Source organism: Octodon degus, unplaced genomic scaffold, assembly GCF_000260255.1.
Source record: "Octodon degus isolate 3935 unplaced genomic scaffold, OctDeg1.0 scaffold00104, whole genome shotgun sequence".
In the NCBI taxonomy this organism is placed as follows: Eukaryota; Metazoa; Chordata; class Mammalia; order Rodentia; family Octodontidae; genus Octodon; species Octodon degus.
The window spans coordinates 1,251,489-1,268,489 of record NW_004524680.1 but is presented as its reverse complement, the minus strand read 5'-3'; the positions used below and the strand labels follow the sequence as shown (position 1 = coordinate 1,268,489).

The 17,001-nt window shown below is 48.9% G+C and overlaps 1 protein-coding gene across 35 annotated transcripts in view; it reads left to right on the top strand.

Annotated features, from left to right (window-relative positions):
• Positions 1-17,001, top strand: part of Cacna1c (calcium voltage-gated channel subunit alpha1 C) — a 752,474-nt gene that overhangs the window by 148,858 nt on the left and 586,615 nt on the right. For all 35 annotated transcript variants that reach the window (XM_023723811.1, XM_023723805.1, XM_023723803.1 and 32 more), the window contains exons 2-3: positions 11,806-12,127; positions 16,406-16,511. In XM_023723811.1, the coding sequence (XP_023579579.1) occupies positions 11,806-12,127; positions 16,406-16,511 (428 nt within the window). The remainder of the gene's footprint in view (positions 1-11,805; positions 12,128-16,405; positions 16,512-17,001) is intronic.

Here is a 17,001-nt window from a genome sequence, read left to right as displayed (position 1 = left end):
GTTCACTCTGTGCCAAAATCAAGAAAGTTCTATTCATATAATTAGAATTCTCAAAGTAGAAAGGTATAGGCAATAAATATTTAAAGATTTAAAATTTCTGAATTTTAAGCTAATATCTTTCAATGGTGAAATACATATAACACAAAACCATCTAAGCCATTTTAAGGATACAATTTATTGGCCTTAAGTATATTCATCATATCATGCTATCATTGCTAGTATCTATTTCTAGAACATTTAAAAAAGTTATTCCAAACTAAAACTCCACTCATGAATTCCACGCTTTCCCTTTCGCAGGCCCTGGCAAGCCTATTCTACTTTTGGTTTCTATGACTCTTCTAGGTACCTCATAAGTGAAAGCATGTATTTATCCGGTTTTGTCTAGTTTATTTTCCTCAGTGTAATGTCTTCAAGATTTCTCCATGTTGCAGCATATTTCAGAATTTCATTCCTTTTTAAGGCTGAGCAATATTCCCTCTCATGTGTCCGCCACAACAAGAACACTTGGCATATTTCGTCTTTTGTGTGTCACATAATGCTGCTGTGAACGCTGGTGTGCAGATGTCTTTGGTGTCCCTGTCTTAATTTTATGGACATAGGTCTTATAAGTGGAATTGCTGGGACATACAATAATTTCAGTTTAATTTTTTGAGGAATTTACTTCCTGTTTTTCATAGTGGCTGTGCCATTTTACATTACCAACCAGCAATACACACAAGCTTCCAGGTCTTCAGCATCCTCACCTGTACCTGTTATTTTCTGACCAATAATAGAAACCTGAAGGTAGGCCTGAAGCACACCCTCTGGCACTGTGGGCCTCCCTGTGAACCACAGTGAGTCCTCAGTAGTCTGAGGGAAACTTTGAGATAATAATGTAGAACACAAATGGCGGCTACAGGGCACTAGGCCCTGTGTTGTCCTTCCCTTAGTGACCCCCTAGGTTGACTGAGGTCTGAGGTTCAGCAGGTTGGACTTGAACAGCTGAGTGTGGTCCTCAGCCTCTTTCACACGGGGTCGGGGGGCAGTGGTTGGTGCTCACCACATTTTACACAGCGCTTGTCTTCAGAGTCAGTAGAGAAGAGACTTTGTTCCTGAGGAACTGGTGGGGGTGGGGCTGTGGGAGAGGCAGTGGGGGGGCAGGGACATGACTGGACCACCGTGGGCTTCTGGAGCCTGAGCACATCAGCCTTCTGTGCCGGTAGAGCCTTGTGCTCTGGAGAAGAAGGAAGGGGATTTACCTGAGGGTGAGAGCTTCTCCTAACCTCTGGCCTCATTCTTTTCCTCACACTTGAGAAAGAGTCAGGATGGTCTCATAGCGGTAGCACAGCTTAATACCTACCAACAGGCCGCAGCCTCAGGGGGCCCTGCATTGTTTTTGTTGCCTTTCATCTTCTTGTCTGCCTGCTGTCTGGGAGAGGTTTGGCCGGGATTAATGAGATGAACGGCTTTGACTTTTCTAAATGAAAGAAGCATTATACTTTGCACAAAGCATCTGTATTAAATGGCCTGTGAGTGTTCAGGAATACGTGAATGCTGTTTCTTTTGTCTCGGCTTAGTGACAATTAGGGACATCCAGGAGTAGGATACACTGGCTATACATAGGTGTGTTTGTGTGCATTATGTTTTGGGGTGTAAATATGTGAGTGATGTCCCTCCTCCATGCAGTGGCTCCCTCGATGGAGAAAGAGTCCTAGAGCCTTGCACTGACATGGAATCCCTGAAAAACAGAGCAGCATTTTCCAAGATCGGATTCTGAATGGTCCAGATGGACTTGCTTTTTCACAAACTGACATTATTAATTCTTGTTTATGGAATATAGCAGTGTTTAAGAGGTAGTTGCTTAACCTGGAGGACGTGCTTCAGGGAAAAAGGCAGCAGAACAGAACAGCTTTTGTGTTTTATGCTCGTTCATTGCAATGAGCTGTTCTTCCCTGGTGCTCTGAGGCTCTGTGTGGCTGTCTGTGGAATGGTTCTTTCAAGTAATAACTTTATCTTTGGGTATTGCTTTCAGAGACTCGATCTCACTGAGTCTGTGCGATTGTCCTGTGAGGACCGTGTTCTGTCCGCTTTAAGGAAGTGGACGCTGAGGCCTAGGGTAGAGTTCACCCCTTGATGCTTGTAGTGTTGCTGGTGGTCATGGAGTCAGGGGCCTGGGCACACTGAGTGGCGGTGTGTACGCTGCAGAGCCTGCAGCTCCAGAGTCCCCCAGACTGTGGTTTAGGGGACACATGGCCCAGACCCGCGCTGGGGCCCTGGGTCTTCTGACTCCGTCCTGCAGTGAGTACTCAGGTGGAGCTCTTTGTCTGAGTCTTTGATTTGCCCTTTCGATGACTTCTGAGCAGGTTAAGGGAAGGTAGCCATTTCCTGCCAACTTGCTTCCCTGATAGGGGAAATCAGATGATGACATGGCCTGTGGCCAAGGCACAGGGTCAGACACTCAGTCCCCACCCCCATCCTTGTGGCTCTTACAGCTCAACTGTCCTCAAAGTATGGAGCAGAAATGCCCCTGCCACCTCCAGTGCCCGTGTCTGTGGGCTGGTGAGTTCTGAGCCCTAGCCTCGGGCTTGGGGCCACACTTCTGCTGCCAGGGCTTCCTGCACTATGAAGGGTTACCCCAGGCCTGTGGGAGTTTGGACACACAAAATTGAGCTGGAGCACAGGCTGCTGGCTCCAAAGGTGCCCTGCCCTTCTTTGTGGGCGACAGTTACCATGCCAGGGTGCCCTCCTGTTGCCTGTCTTCCTAGTGGCGACTAGGAAGGAGGCTGTGGAAACTGTCCTCCCAGGGTGACAGTGTTTCCTCTGGTGCGCAGGTTGGGGTACACAGGCACTGAGTTTGTGGTAAATGGGTGAGAACTCAGACCCCTCTGTACCATGGGGACTGAAGCCTGCCATTAACATGGGGTACAAGTCTTCAGACAATTACATTTTGGGATATTCGTGGATTCATTCAGCAGATTTTATTGCATGCATACCACTCTGCAGGCTGATCTTGGCTCTGGAAAATAGAGTGGTGATCAAAGCAGGCCAGGGTTCCTACCTCTTGGGATTCCCCTTCTGGTGGGGTATAAGAAACAAATATTTATTTATTTATTTATTTGGTACAGAGTCTCACTGTGCAGCTCAGATTTGTAGTGATCCTCCTGTCTCAGCCTCCCTTGAACTGGGATTACAGACGTGCCCCATCACACCTGGTTTTGGGGCCCACATGGCATGCCCAGGGTTCTGGGGCTGGCATAGTATGCGGTACCAGGAATCAAATCTGAGTCCTTGTGCTTGCCAGGCAGGCCCTTAGACTGCTGAACTATCTCCCCAGTCCTGCAAATAATATTTTAATCTATGAGAATGGACAGATTTAGCACATAGCAAACATGCTAAATTAAAATACTTGAATAGTATCATTCCTGTAAACTTCTGTGTAGAAACATTTGGTGGCTGAACTAAAATTTTATAAATGGACTTTTGTGCAACAAATGTGATTTGAGCAGCCGCGAAGAGCCACTGTGCTGGGATTCGGAGGGCGCCAAGCTGGTGTTTGGTCATAAGGAGCCTGTGGGTTGTTAAGAGCCCAAGAAGAGGACCCAAATAATAGCACTTGCCTGGGGCATCCATCAACTCAGCAACGAAGAGGTAGAACCACTGCTTGGGTCCTGCCAGTGTTGTGCCAGGCCATTGTGACAGTCTTCTGCACCTCCTGCCCATCCCTTGGGCATGCGCAGCCTGAGGGATCTTGCAAGTCCCTAGCCTGGTCTGTGTTCTCAGTCAGAGCCAGGTCTGTTGTTGCAGTTCAGAGGCTACCAAGTGCTGTCACACTTGGAAAGCCAACGCGCTGACTGGTGGAAATGAGATGGAATTCGTCTTCAGCAAGGGCCTGTAACCGAGGTGCCCTAGTCCCACTAGTGGGTCAGGATCTCCCATGAGGGGTCACCTTCATGCCTGGAAGCAACAGAAGGCCTATTTCATTATTGTTGTGGTGATCACATGCAGCTACCTCTACAATTTCTGTCTATTTTCTTTCTTATGTTCTCTGATGTCCAAAGAGAGCCATGAGAATCAAGGAGCGGGGATGGCATTCTGTTTAGGATCCTCTCGCCAAGGTTATTTTGACCTTTTGGTCACCCACAGGCAGTTTGCCTCCAGTGAGAGTCCCTATTAGTCTCTCTCCTCCTCTATATCTTCTCTACTATCTGCCCTGTTAAAAAACAAAAGCAAAAACAAAACCGGATTTATTTGCTGGTTGATGAGAAGGTTGAGTGTTGGTAACTTTTCCATTTTTCCAGTTAGTGCGGCCGCTGGAGTGCTCCAGGTCCTCTGCCTTCCTCCTGCCTTCGCCTGTGTTAGTCTGAGGCGGCTGGGATGGAGCCTGGAAATGAGACAGTTTTATTTAAGGCAGCATCCCATCGATTGAATCATGGAGATAGTCAGAGATGTCCTTGGTCCCTCATTGACTCTTGTTATGGGGTCATCGGGCCTGGTCTGCGCATCCTGGCTCTTGTAACTGCGTGTGTAGTGGGGTGAGGGGAGAGGAGTGCAAGCAGAAAGAGGCCAGATGTCGCTCAGATACTGTGCAGTAGTTCAGGCGATACAGAGCACTGCAGCCATGGTCAGAGGTCCCCTCTGGAGTTCACTGTGGCAAGAGGGCTCCCATCTCAACTGGGCTGGTCTGGGCTCTCCTTTCAGATTGTGAGCGATGTCAGTTTCTCTAGCAGCCCTTTGAGGAAACATCATTTTCTCACTTAATTCGCAAGAATGTTAGACCTCGGGCTGAGAAGAAGGTTCAGTGGTCGAGTGCTTGCCTAGAACGTGCAAGGAAGTGGTTTCGATCCCAAGTACTGGGGGGAAAAAAAAGAATTCAGAATGTTAGACACTAAAAAAGAATTTATGTTTTCTCTGTTGTTTGTTGGGGGCTTGGGATAGCTTAAGCTGTGAAAATAGCCTTTTCGTGCCGCGAAGTTATTTCCTGATTAGAAAAGTCTACCCACTCATCAGCATCTGGATGGGTTCTTGGTTGCCTTTCGAGAAGTTCGTTTTCTCAATTTAGAATCCAGCACTTTCTTTGTGCTGTTTCCTACACCTTGCATGTATCCTGGTCCTCGCTATGCCTTTCCTGCTATGCCTTCTTCTAACTGTGGACCTGAGTTGCTCATTATGGTAGCCACATGTGGCTACCGAAGCGTAAATTAACTGAAATTACATAAAATTGAAAATGTACTTCCTCCGTTGTACCAGCTACATCTCAGATGTTCAGCAGCCACATCTGATTGGTGGCTGCCGTATTGGATCGCCCAGAATGACAGAATATTTTCATTATTGCAAACATTATATCGGACAGTGTGTTATTGTAGGCTAGTATGTCTCGATCAAACTCCAGAACTGTAGCAGAAACTTCTGTAGCCATTTTAAGAGGAAGGATCCTTACTGGAGGAATTTAAGGGCGTAGAGAATAACTGGAAGAGTTGGAGAGCAGGCTATAGGCTGGGCTTGCAGGAGTGACTTCCACACTGGATCTTAGCCAAAAGGCTGAGAAGCGTTGGAAATGGCTTCTGTCACAGCCCCACAGGACTGGCCAAGGGAACTGATTGGTACAATTAGGAAGCTGGGGAATCTGAAGCCATGTGCCAGTGGCTCACCCAGTGGCACACTCCCTTGTCTGTGATCCAGGGAGCAGGCAGCCTTGGCAGGGCCCTGTCAACTATATACTAGTGAAATAGCTATCTGTTCCACCTGACTTAATTGCATTTTAGTTCTCTGTTGGTCTGTACCAGGAATTATAACTGTGATGGAGATTGGTAGTTGTTTTTAGTTTTCTGTCTACCCAGGAAGGCACAGAGGAAAGAGGCTGGAGGAACTGTTGGGCTTGCAGTCTACCAGTTATCCACTGCTATGTTGTGAATCATGCTAAGGCGCTCTGGGCCCTTCTGTGGATGAATACCTGTGGACCTGAGGTGGACAGAACTTCGAATTATCTTCTGAAAGCAAGAGACATTGTCTTCCTGTGTGTGCTTGCCTGCTGTCCTCGTGACACAATACATAGGGAAGATCAGTGGCTTCTGGCTTTCTAGTCATTGGGCTTTTAATGTGTGGCTTCTGTTCCTGGTTGGTTGCTATGATCTTAAAGGGAATGTAGTCTAGAAACATAGTCCTTTGTCACTGTGGTGGAATGACAGACAGCCAGAAAATAGATGGCTTCTGCAGTCGTCCTGGGTGTCTCCCTGGCTTGAGAGAGAGAGCACTGCCTGTGCCCTGCAGGACCCGTATGTGGCCAGGACCTGGAGCAAGTTCATTTTCTGGTATCTCTTTCCTGGGTATGAGCAGCTGCTTCTTGTTCTCCCTGAGCCGGGCTGGAGCATGTCCATGCGCAGAAGCAGCTCTATAGGAATGCCCTGCCTCTGTACCCACAGAGGGCAGTAAGGCCGAAGAGGGAGGCTGTGCCATCAAAGTGGGCCAGTAGTCCCATGCTCCTGCCTGTGCCCGTGGTCAACTGGATATCCCTCTGTGGTGCCAGGGGTCTGAGTGTCTTTATTCAAAGGTGTTTTGGAGACAGTGAAGTTGTGAGTTGTGCTTCTTTGAGTTGTGAGTTTTAAGGAGTCATCTAAGATAAACCTGTAGCATGAGGAGGACTCATCCCACAAAGAGCAGATAGAAGAACATCCCAGGCCCATGCAAAGGCATAGTGGTAGGCAAGAGCCGGGCCCATCTAAGGCATAGTGTGAAGCCCATGTTGGGAGTACACTGGAACAGGCTGAGAGAGGGATGAAATGGGCCCAGGGAAATGGGCCTGGGCCAACCGATGCAGGCCTCATAAGCCATGGCACAGAGGTTGGATTTTGAAAGGATTTAACCAGGGGAATGACAAAGCTTGATTTATGATTCATATTTCTAAAAGGTCACTTTAGCTGCTGCATGGAGATTGGATTGGGGACAGGCAAGACTGGAAATAAGAGAAATGTCAGGGGGCTACTACAGTGTTGCTGGGCAAGAAATGGATGGTAGCCTAGAGGAGGATGGTGGCGTGGCAGATGGAAATCATTACTCACACTCTTTCCTCAGAGCTTCTCCTCCAGTACAACATCCAAGAAGGAAGTAGAGGAGCCTGATGCTTAAGAATAAACCTGCGCATTAGAGCACAAATGGACAGATTCCAGCAGAGTTCTATCTGAAGTATACCTGTAGCTCACCTTTGTGGTAGTCTGTTTTCCATCACTGACAGAATACCCAAGATAATCAACTTACAAGGAGGGAAGTTTTATTTTGGCTCACAGTTTTGGAGGGCCCAGTCTGTGGTGGGTTGGCCTCATGGCTTTTGGGTCTGTGGCAAGGACCCAAAATGGTTATTCATTCCTTCACCTCATGGCAATGGGGAGGCAAAAGAGACAAGGAGGGCTAGGGTCACACTATCCTCTCAAGGTCACATCAAGGTCCTCTCAGGTCCTTGATGACCTGACTTCCTCTTACCATGTCTCACCTTCTAAAGGTCCTATCACCTTCTTTTTTAAATTTAATTTTATTTATTTTTTCCATTTATGTATTTGGTACAGGGTCTCACTACATATCTTGGACTCATAGTGATGTTCCTATTTTCAGCCTCCCCAGGGCTGGGATTACAGGCATGCACCACCAGGTTGAAGACTCAGTGTGCCCCAGGGGTGGGGCCAGTATGGCATATAGGACCAGGGACCGAACCCTGGTCTCTGTGCTTACCAAAGCAGGCGCTTATTCTGCTGAGCTATCTCTCCAGTCCTTCCCACCACCTTCTAATTGCACTGTGAACCTTCAACATGCAGGCCATATAGACTCTAGAAACCTTTATCTTTATCATGATAGCATTATCATTAGAGACTTAGTGAATAATTGTGGTATGTGGGGCATGACCCTCGATCAGGTGCATCGAGGATATGGAGTAAAGAAAAGGTCAATCTTCTTCACTGAACACCTTCTAGGTCCCTAGCACCAGACCTTACTCTCACAGATATTATGGAAGCAGATGCCCCTGACTCCTGACATGGACTCCTCCAGGGACCCTTGAGAAGCAGAATGGCATGAAGCTGACCAGGGTGTGAAGGTCATTGTCCTCATCCTAGTCCCTCTGAGAGGCAGTAGCACCCGTGTACAGAAGGGAGCTGTGGCCACCGTCTGGGGAGCTGAACTGTTTGGCAAGTGGGACTTATCTTTTGATGTCCTGGGGGGAGGTCACCACGCTGAGCACCCACGTGTTTGTGCCTGGCCTGATCTGCTAAGCTGCCGCTGAGAGACTTGGGAACAAGAGCCTCAGTGGAAGCAACCTAACAAGGCAGGAGCCAGAGCAGATGTGAGTGGTGGCATCTTTTCAGCTGGCAGCCAGGGAACAGAACTTTGAATCAGCTTTATAATTTGAAAATTGTTCTCTTTGCATTGGGTGGTGCTTTCATGCTAACAAAAGCCAGCAGGGATGAGGCTGCCTGCCCTACCTTCAGGGCAGTACTTTAGATTCAAAGCCCTGGTACCAGAGTTAGAGGCTTCCCCTTCCTGGGATTCTGGGATAATTGTGTCCCTTGGGGATGACCTAAAGACTCACGGGACTTTAGGCCTGGGTGAGAAGTCATCCCAGTGGGTGGCGAAAGACTTAGAGAACGGAAGGTTATGCTGGCCTAGAGATTCAGCCCTTGAGGAGGCTGGCCTTGAGAAGTCACACCTGTCTTACCTGTGTGTGGCAGTGTCCTTTGTCGTATCACAGGGCTCTAATAATGCTTGGAGATGTATGGACCAGGATATTGAAGGTCATTTTCTTATCCTCTGCCCAGGGGGAAGTTGACATTCCTCTTTTCCCTAAGGGGCTATTCATATGTGCTTTCTCCAGATGGTGTACTCCAGAGAGATCCTTGTGTTCTGGGAACAGTTCACAATATAAATAAGGTCCCCTGTGGAGTGCAGTGGGGGCGAGCTCCGAAGTCAGCCTCTCAAGACCTAGCATTCAGAATTCCCCCTTGGCTCTGCAGAGGCGGCACCGTCTTGCTCCTGCACAGGGTACACATGGTGGATGGACTTGCCACACACTTTCTGGGGCAGAGCATGGATTCTCAGGCCCAGCGCTTCTTCCTCTGCTCTGGTGTGCTGTCCAGAGATTCCTGGGACAGCTGGGAGTTTGGAATTGACAACTTATATGGGACGGGGTGATAAAGGCCAGTGCCCGGGAATGGGTGCAAAGATTAGAGTTTGCACACACCACTCCCCTCTCTGGCCTCGCTGCTTCCTCTTGTGAACACAAGGGGTGAGATATGTGAGTTAACAACGTACATGGTCACTTCCGGCTCCCCAGCTCGCGTGTGACCATCCAGCCTCTGATGGTTTTAAGCCACCCTAAAAAAAATCCCCCACATGCACTGTGTTCGACCGATTCTGTTCCTCCGGTGTGAGGTGTTGTAGCAGGCAGAGAACCAGAGTCTGGAAGGCTAGTGGCAGGGACGCAGGCTGATTAGTCCAGAAGCTAAGATAGTCTGTTCAGTGTTGTCAGTGCCAAATAGTGCAAGAAGGATAAATGATATACTGCAGACTTAATGGAGCAAAGTTAGAGTTCTGGCCTTCTTTGGTGAACCAAATAAGGCAGGAAATTAGGCCTCTGTGGGCCCAGTCACTCGGTATGGCAGATAGGAATGGGGATACTTTCCACTCTCACCTGCCCCAGAGGTGCCTGAGGATTATTGTGGGGGCTGCCGCCGCCATGGATGCTGTCCTTAGAGGATCTTGTTAAAGCTATAGGATGCTCTTGGAAGTGCAGCGCCTTCCGTCTCACTGCCCATAAGCCGGGAGCCGGTGTGTACTGTGGGTCACCGTGCGTGTGAGCACATGTGTGCATACTTGTGGAGTGTGTGTGTGTGCGTGTGTGTGCTGAAGAGGCGGGAGTATAGTCTGGCAGTTCACTGTGAGTCCCGTATACTGCAGAAATCTTCCATTGTCTCATTTCGTGACCTTTAATGAGTCATACGCTCCTTTGTTTTCTTATGTGTTAAGTGGAGACACTCATCCTGCTGCTTATTGAAGCAGTGCTTATGTTTCAGGTGCTCTTGTTAACTCAGATCCCCTCTTTCAGTTTTCCCCTCTGGGATCTTCTAAGAAAGGTGAGGGTCCTACCCTTCCTGGGGACTTCCTCACTTTATGCTTATGGTCCGTCCATCCACACAGTGAGGGCTGGGAGTTGGCAGTTAGCTCAGTGGCATGAGCCTGGCAAGCACAAGGTCTTAAATTCAATCTCGAGTACCAAAAAAAGAAAAGAAAAGAAAAGAAAAGAAAGCAGCCAGCCACACAGTGACTACAGGGAGGGTTCTGGTGAGGTAGGTGCGAGAGGAAATTCTCAGCAGAGGAAGTGCCAGGCTTTCCCTGAGCCTAGTTAACAGGGTTTACCTTGGGAGTGTGGCCCGGACAAGAAGAGGAGGGTGAAGGCATACGTGGTGAGATGAGGTCGGCGTCAGGTCGTGAATACGCACGCCACCGTGAGCTGGGCGTAGCAGATGCGCCTTTCCAGGCTCTGGAGAGTAGGGTGGAGCTTTAATGCCACAGGGACCAGATGGGAGCAGTGCAGGAGGCAGTTGGCCAGCTGGTACCAGGGAAGACCTGATGTGCCCGACTTAAGTCTAACAGGGGTGCTGAGTGTGTAGCATCTGTGTGTTTACCACCCCCTGCCCTCAGCTTCCCAGGGGAGGCATCACTAGTTCATCACGGTGCGCCTTCCTGCTGTACTCAGAATCCTGTAAGTACAGCATCGGAGGCAGGGGTGTCAATCTGTTGGCATAAGAGTTAAAACTTTTTTTCTTTTGTATTTAGGACAGAGTGTACAGGGTGTCACTGTGTAGATTGGACTTGTAGTGATCCTCGTTTACAGCCTCACAAGTGCAGGGATTACAGGCTTGTGCCACCACACCCAGTGTCAATACTGTCTCAGCGCGCCCCAGGGGCAGGGCCGGCATGAGAGGCCCTGGGATTGAACTCCCAGCTCCTGCATCTGCCTAAGCAGGTGCTTTAATCCACTGAGCTATTTGGCTACCCTAAGAGTTGAAACTTATTATCCATCTCTGTTTTGATGGAGAGGTCATGGACTTCAGGGCCTGCAGAAAGGACAGCTCGGCCAGATACAAAGTTTGGACACCGAGCAAGCACATCAGTCGGGTCTCTTTGGTTGCACAGGACAGAGACTATACTTGAGGGACCATTATCTAAGTTACGTAAGCCCCTTAGTCCTCACAGTGAGTGGAGGAAGTGGCTTGGAGAAGGGGAGCCTGTGGTGGTCTTGGGGCACAGCCCTCACGGAGGTCATGCCTCTCTCTCTGTGTGGCTGAATAGGGCTAACTTCAGGCATGGCTGGATGCAGGAATCCTGTGATACTGAGGACAGACTCTGGTGAAAATGTTCTGACTGACTGTAGTAGTCAGGGTTCTTCAGAAGAGCAGAATCAATAGAATGTGCACATGCGCACACGCGGAGGGATTGATTACATTGGCTTACATGATGCGAATCTAGTGACGGTGCACAAGTTGGAGAGCCAGAAAGGACCTTGCACGCATGTTGTAGCCCATGTATCTCATCCTTTGCCTCTGTCAGTTGAGGCTGTGAGACCAGAGAGTGGAGTTACGGGCAAGGTCACCCATGTTGGGGCTAGGACAACTTTCCTGGCTCATTTCACAGCATCTTTAGCAGTGTTTCCATGTGTCCCTTCCCACCTTCCTGCAATAGCTTGAAATAAGATTTAAAAAAATTGTCAGTGTGGAACCGAAGTAGGTCCCAAGTGTTCTCATTTTCACTCCAATAATGGCTGTCCTCTCTCTGCTCTTGCTGCAGGTTCCAGCTATGGGAGCCCACGCCCGGCTCATGCCAACATGAATGCCAATGCGGCTGCGGGGCTGGCCCCCGAGCACATCCCCACCCCGGGGGCAGCCCTGTCCTGGCAGGCAGCCATCGACGCAGCCCGGCAGGCCAAGCTGATGGGCAGTGCTGGGAATGCCACCATCTCCACTGTCAGCTCTACGCAGCGGAAGCGGCAGCAATATGGGAAGCCCAAGAAGCAGGGGGGTACGACCGCCACGCGGCCACCCCGGGCCCTGCTCTGCCTGACTCTGAAGAACCCCATCCGGAGAGCGTGCATCAGCATTGTCGAATGGAAATATCCTTGGCGCTGCCATCCGGGCGGGTGCTTCTGGGGCCCGAACATCAGGACCCATCCCCAGCCTTTCCAGGCCGTCTTGGTGATGCTGAGTTCTGGTTCTAAGACTGACTGCATTTGCAGCCATGAGGCCTGTGAAAATGCAGAGTTCTGGGCCCTACCCAGACTCGATTGCTAGAGTCTTTGGGAACAGGACCCAGGAATCTGCTGCACAATCAGCGACCCGGTTTCTCTTCCCCTGCCCCTAGGTTGATCCAGGTTGAGCATCCCCAATCCAAAACATCTGACATCTGAATTGCTCCAAGATCTGCAACTTTTGAGAGTTAACATGATGCCACAAGTGGAAAATTCCACACCTGTCCTATTGTGACAGGTTGTGGTCAAAACAGTCACACAAAACATATCGTATCAATTACCATCCACTTGTATGTATAAGATGCATGTGAAACAAATTTCATGTTTAGACTTGAGCTGCCTTTCCAAGATGTCTCATAGTATACATTATATGCAGATACCTTTTTTTAAAAAAAAAATCCCAAATCTGAAATATTCATGGTCCTAAGCATTTTGGAACAGGGATACTCTCAACCTGTAATAAGCAGCACTGGAGAAAAGGAGGCCAAGAGGTTTCGAAATACCATCTTAGGAGCCTGAGCTTGCTGGGAATCCACTCTTGTGTGAGGCGTCATTACAAGCTACTCCATAACCTCTTTCTCTCCTGTTTCATGGTGGGGAGTAAAGGGGTCCCAGAGATGCAAGAGAGCGTAGTAGTGGTTGGCGGCTCCAGTTCTTGGCTGTGGGGATTAAGAGCAGGTGTTCTCAGCTTTGGCTGCCCATTAGAATCAGCTGGGAAGTATTAACAAGCTCTGGCTACTTGGGCTTCACTATGGATTCTTAAAATCTCTCCAAGTGAATCTAAGGTGTAGCCAGATTGCGAACATTGATCTGGAGTCTAAAACATAGATCCACTTTGTACACAGAGAAACTAACGAATGAGGTCCCTTCTGAGAAAGTAAAAGGGCTGGGTTCTCACTATGGAATGACAAGTCTCTGAACACATTCAGGCATTGTAGGACTGAGGCAAACCTTTAGAGATCTATAGGTCCAGCCATGACCTTCCCAGGGATGAAAGGAGACCCACCCCATGAGGGACTTCCCAGGGTCATGTGGTCAGTGACAGACAGGACTGGAACCGAGGGACCTGGTGCTGGGCATTGTCATAATACAGAGTCATTTGGGCAGGGCCACCAGGTCACTTAACTCAGTGATTAGGATGGAGGTGTTAGATCCCATTAGTCAGTTTGTAGGGAAATATTTTAAAATCTTGGATAGTGGCTAGAAGGGAAATGATAACCTGGGGATGAAAGTTTCAGTTGAGCAAACAGCGCTAATCTTCTGAATGTTTGAGCCTCACAATGTAAAAGTAACTTTAAGAGATTGCAGTTAAAAACAAGGGACTGCTGGTAGCTGGCCAGCCAGTCTCGAGTGACCGGCGTAGTTCTAGTCACCTGAAGAGTAAGAGAGAGGCTGGGTCGGGCCAGCCTCATTGGGTTGTTCTCATAGTTGCTCCAGACAGACCATGGAGTGAGTGGAGAACTAGGGGACCTGCACTGCAAATACTCGGCTTAGAAAATTAAAAAAAAAAAAAAAGTCTTTCTGTGAGGCACACAGCTGGCATTGACAGCCGAGTGTCAAATCCAGATTCTCCTGGATCCCCAGTCCATGTACTTTGCACCCTTACTCACTCATAGACCTGTGTGGTACATGTGAGACTAGGTAGAGGGGACTAGAGAGTTACTAGTAGGACTACATGGGAACGAGGGTGGGTGTTGAGGGGTGAACCCTGCTCTGCTGGAACACGAGCGTCCTGGATACTCACTGCATGGTGCTGCAGCTGCCCTTCCCATGGGAAGTTGCCTTCCACCTGGAAGAGGGGCTGTGGACCGGCCTGGGCATTGCTGGTTGGGTGGCATTCCAGATCATGTAGGAAGGACAGCTGGACAGCTAAGGTGATAACCTGGTGTTCCAGCCAGCCAGCTCTTGAAAAACTAGAATCTGATACTGTCATTAGGCAGGCAGTTTAAAAAATGATCTGTTTTTCTCAGCATGGCTGGAGCACCTTCAGGGCTTAACTGGATTTTCCTCTGCTTTTTAGCAGATAGTTCTTCTCACGTGATTGATTTCTTTATACCCGAGTGATATCTTCCCTAGCATTTGCATGGAGTTTTTAGCGTAAGATGAGGGGCAGGTAGCCTGGTGGTAGGGGAGCAAAACTGATGATATAAAGAAGCACCCCAAGCTCAGCTCTCCCCACTTTGCTGGAGGCAGTGAGTTGAGGTTTTGCCAAATGGATGCTCATGCAGCCTGCAGCCTGGCCCAGTTGGTTCGTGCTCTGTCGTGGGGAAAGCACAGGGTACCAGATGATAAGGGTGAAACTGACTCTTCCAGGGCTGAGTGTTACGTTCCTAAGCAGGTGGGGAAAGAAGAGGCGCTGTGGTCAGACGGCTGAAAGAACCAGCTTTTTGAATGTGATCTAGGTGATTTTAGGGTAGATTGGTATCAAGCAGTTCTGAGAAATCCAGACTCTGGAACCGGACTTCCTGAATTCAAATCCTAGCCCACCACCAGCTCTGAGATTTTGTATGAGTTATCATGGAGCCTTTCTGTGCCTCAGTGTCCCCCTTCAGTGATGGGGATAATAACTGTGCTTTGCATGCTGGGTGTTAGTGTAGTGCAGAGTAGTGCCTGGCACTGGGTAGGTGCCTGGTGAGTGGGAGCTTCTGTCCCCACTGCCGCCAATCCCTACCACCAGTATCTCTATCCGGGATCATTGTCATCTCTGAGTCTATGGCTGCCCCAAGGCCAGCATGATACAAAAGGCTGGTCTGTGGTTCTGGCTTCCAGTCCTGGCTCTGCTCTTTGCTAGCTTGGTCTTTTGTACAGACTGTTTCTTTGCTCACATCTGTGACATGTGCAGGTTGGACAGGTCTGTGGTCTGCCATCTTTTTATATCAGGGCTCACATGGTACCTTTATAAGGCCTACTAGGTGAAGGGGTTCTCAGTGCTACCCAGGGCTGAGGGAATTCTACCAGTAAGTCACTCGGATGTCTCCCAGGTCCAGAAAGCTTTGATCTCGGCAGTGCTGCCTATGACAACTAGCTAGAAGCTGTCTATGGTAGGTAGTAAGTGCTGTGCTAGGTGGTCAGGAAGTCTGGGTTCTAGTCCTGGCTGGCCAGAAACCCAGTGTGAGGCATTGGAAAGATTTCTGAGTCTCTCTAGGCCTCAGAAGTTTAGATCAGATAATATCAGGTCTCTTTCTGCTCCAAAGTTTTTATCCTTGTGATCTCAGATTTCCTGGGAGAGCTGAGTTGGTCCCCTCACCCAGCAATTTCTGTGGGTGTGGGGCAGGGCTCATGGGAAGGGTGGGATCATAGTAACTCCATGTCTCGGGAGTGTGCATCCAGGCCTGGTATTCTGACTGCGATATCAGGACATGGGACCCTCCATGCACTGTGACCGTCGAACCTCTTCTGGGCTGTCCTCCACAGTGCAGGGCCATCAGTGTGAACGTTGGGAGGCCGAGCAGCTGGAGCCTGGCCCATGGAAGGCAGGACCAGGACCTTCAGAGGACCAGGAGTGTCACGAGTTCTGTCCAAAGGGAATGGCTGCCTTTCTCTAAACATGCAACACATTCTGGAGGGTCTCGTGCCACCCGGCCAGGCTTCTGGTCTTCTGGAGGCTGTCAAAGGATGAAACTGAAGGAGGAGAAGGAGAAGAAAGGTTAAAAAGTAAAAGCTCCAAGTTTCAATGGAAAACATAAAAGGTCATTTTGTTTTGAAACTCCATTTCACTGCTCTCCTGTCTTAGATGTATTTGGGTCCCCTGGTGGTGGCATACAAGCCGTGCAGAAGTGGGGTGCTGGGGAGTCCTGTCTGGGGCAGGCACTGTTCCGTGAAAGCCACCCCTAGCACACATGAGAGAAAATGAAGTCAAATGCAATCAATCTAAATAAATAAAAGAAGGGGAAAAAAGTTTTTAGAAATCTGTGTTTACTCTGGCACGCGACCGGCCTCCACTGCTTTTGACATATTAGGAAAAATTTTGGCGGGGCCACACGAGAAGCACTTAGAAAGGCATATGTTTCTTCTCAGAATACAAGGGGCTTGGAATGCATTGTTGAAACAAAATTCTTACAAAGCTTTGATTCATTTAAAAATAATATATAGATGTGTGTTTGTTTCATTTGTGCTTTTTGCTTCCTTAACTCTCTTCCTCAGACCATTTGAAATAATTATTTTACTGACTATTTTTGCCAATTGTGTGGCCTTAGCAATCTATATTCCCTTTCCGGAAGACGATTCCAACGCTACCAACTCCAACCTGGTAAGTCCTCAAGTCTGCGTTTCTTTCTCGCTGGTGGAGGGTTGAGCTCTTCCGCTTACAGGGATTCGAGCCGGCATGTGCAGGAGCAACGGCATGCGTTTGACATGCACCGAAGCGACGCACCATAGAGCTCACGTGTTGAGCGCTGTTTTGCTCCTTATTCTGATTGGCACCTGCCTTATCATTGCCTGTTTTCAGAAAGAGTGTTCCAGTTAGGTGGCAGCAGGAGTGTGTGTGTGTGTGTGTGTGTGTGTGTGTGTTGAGCTGCAGGTTCTGTGTATATTACAACGTACTGCCTGGCTCACCAGCACAGGTGTCTGCCGACGTGAATGTTTCTCGTGGATTATGTATTTGGAGCGCCTCTGTTCCAGTGGTAGGGTTTGCTCAGGGGATCTGCAGCATCTCTGTGTGATTGCATGATAAATAATTTCTAGGAAGCTTTTAGGAAAGTTTGCTTTTGCAGCCAAGTTGTATTATTGAGTTAAAAGGG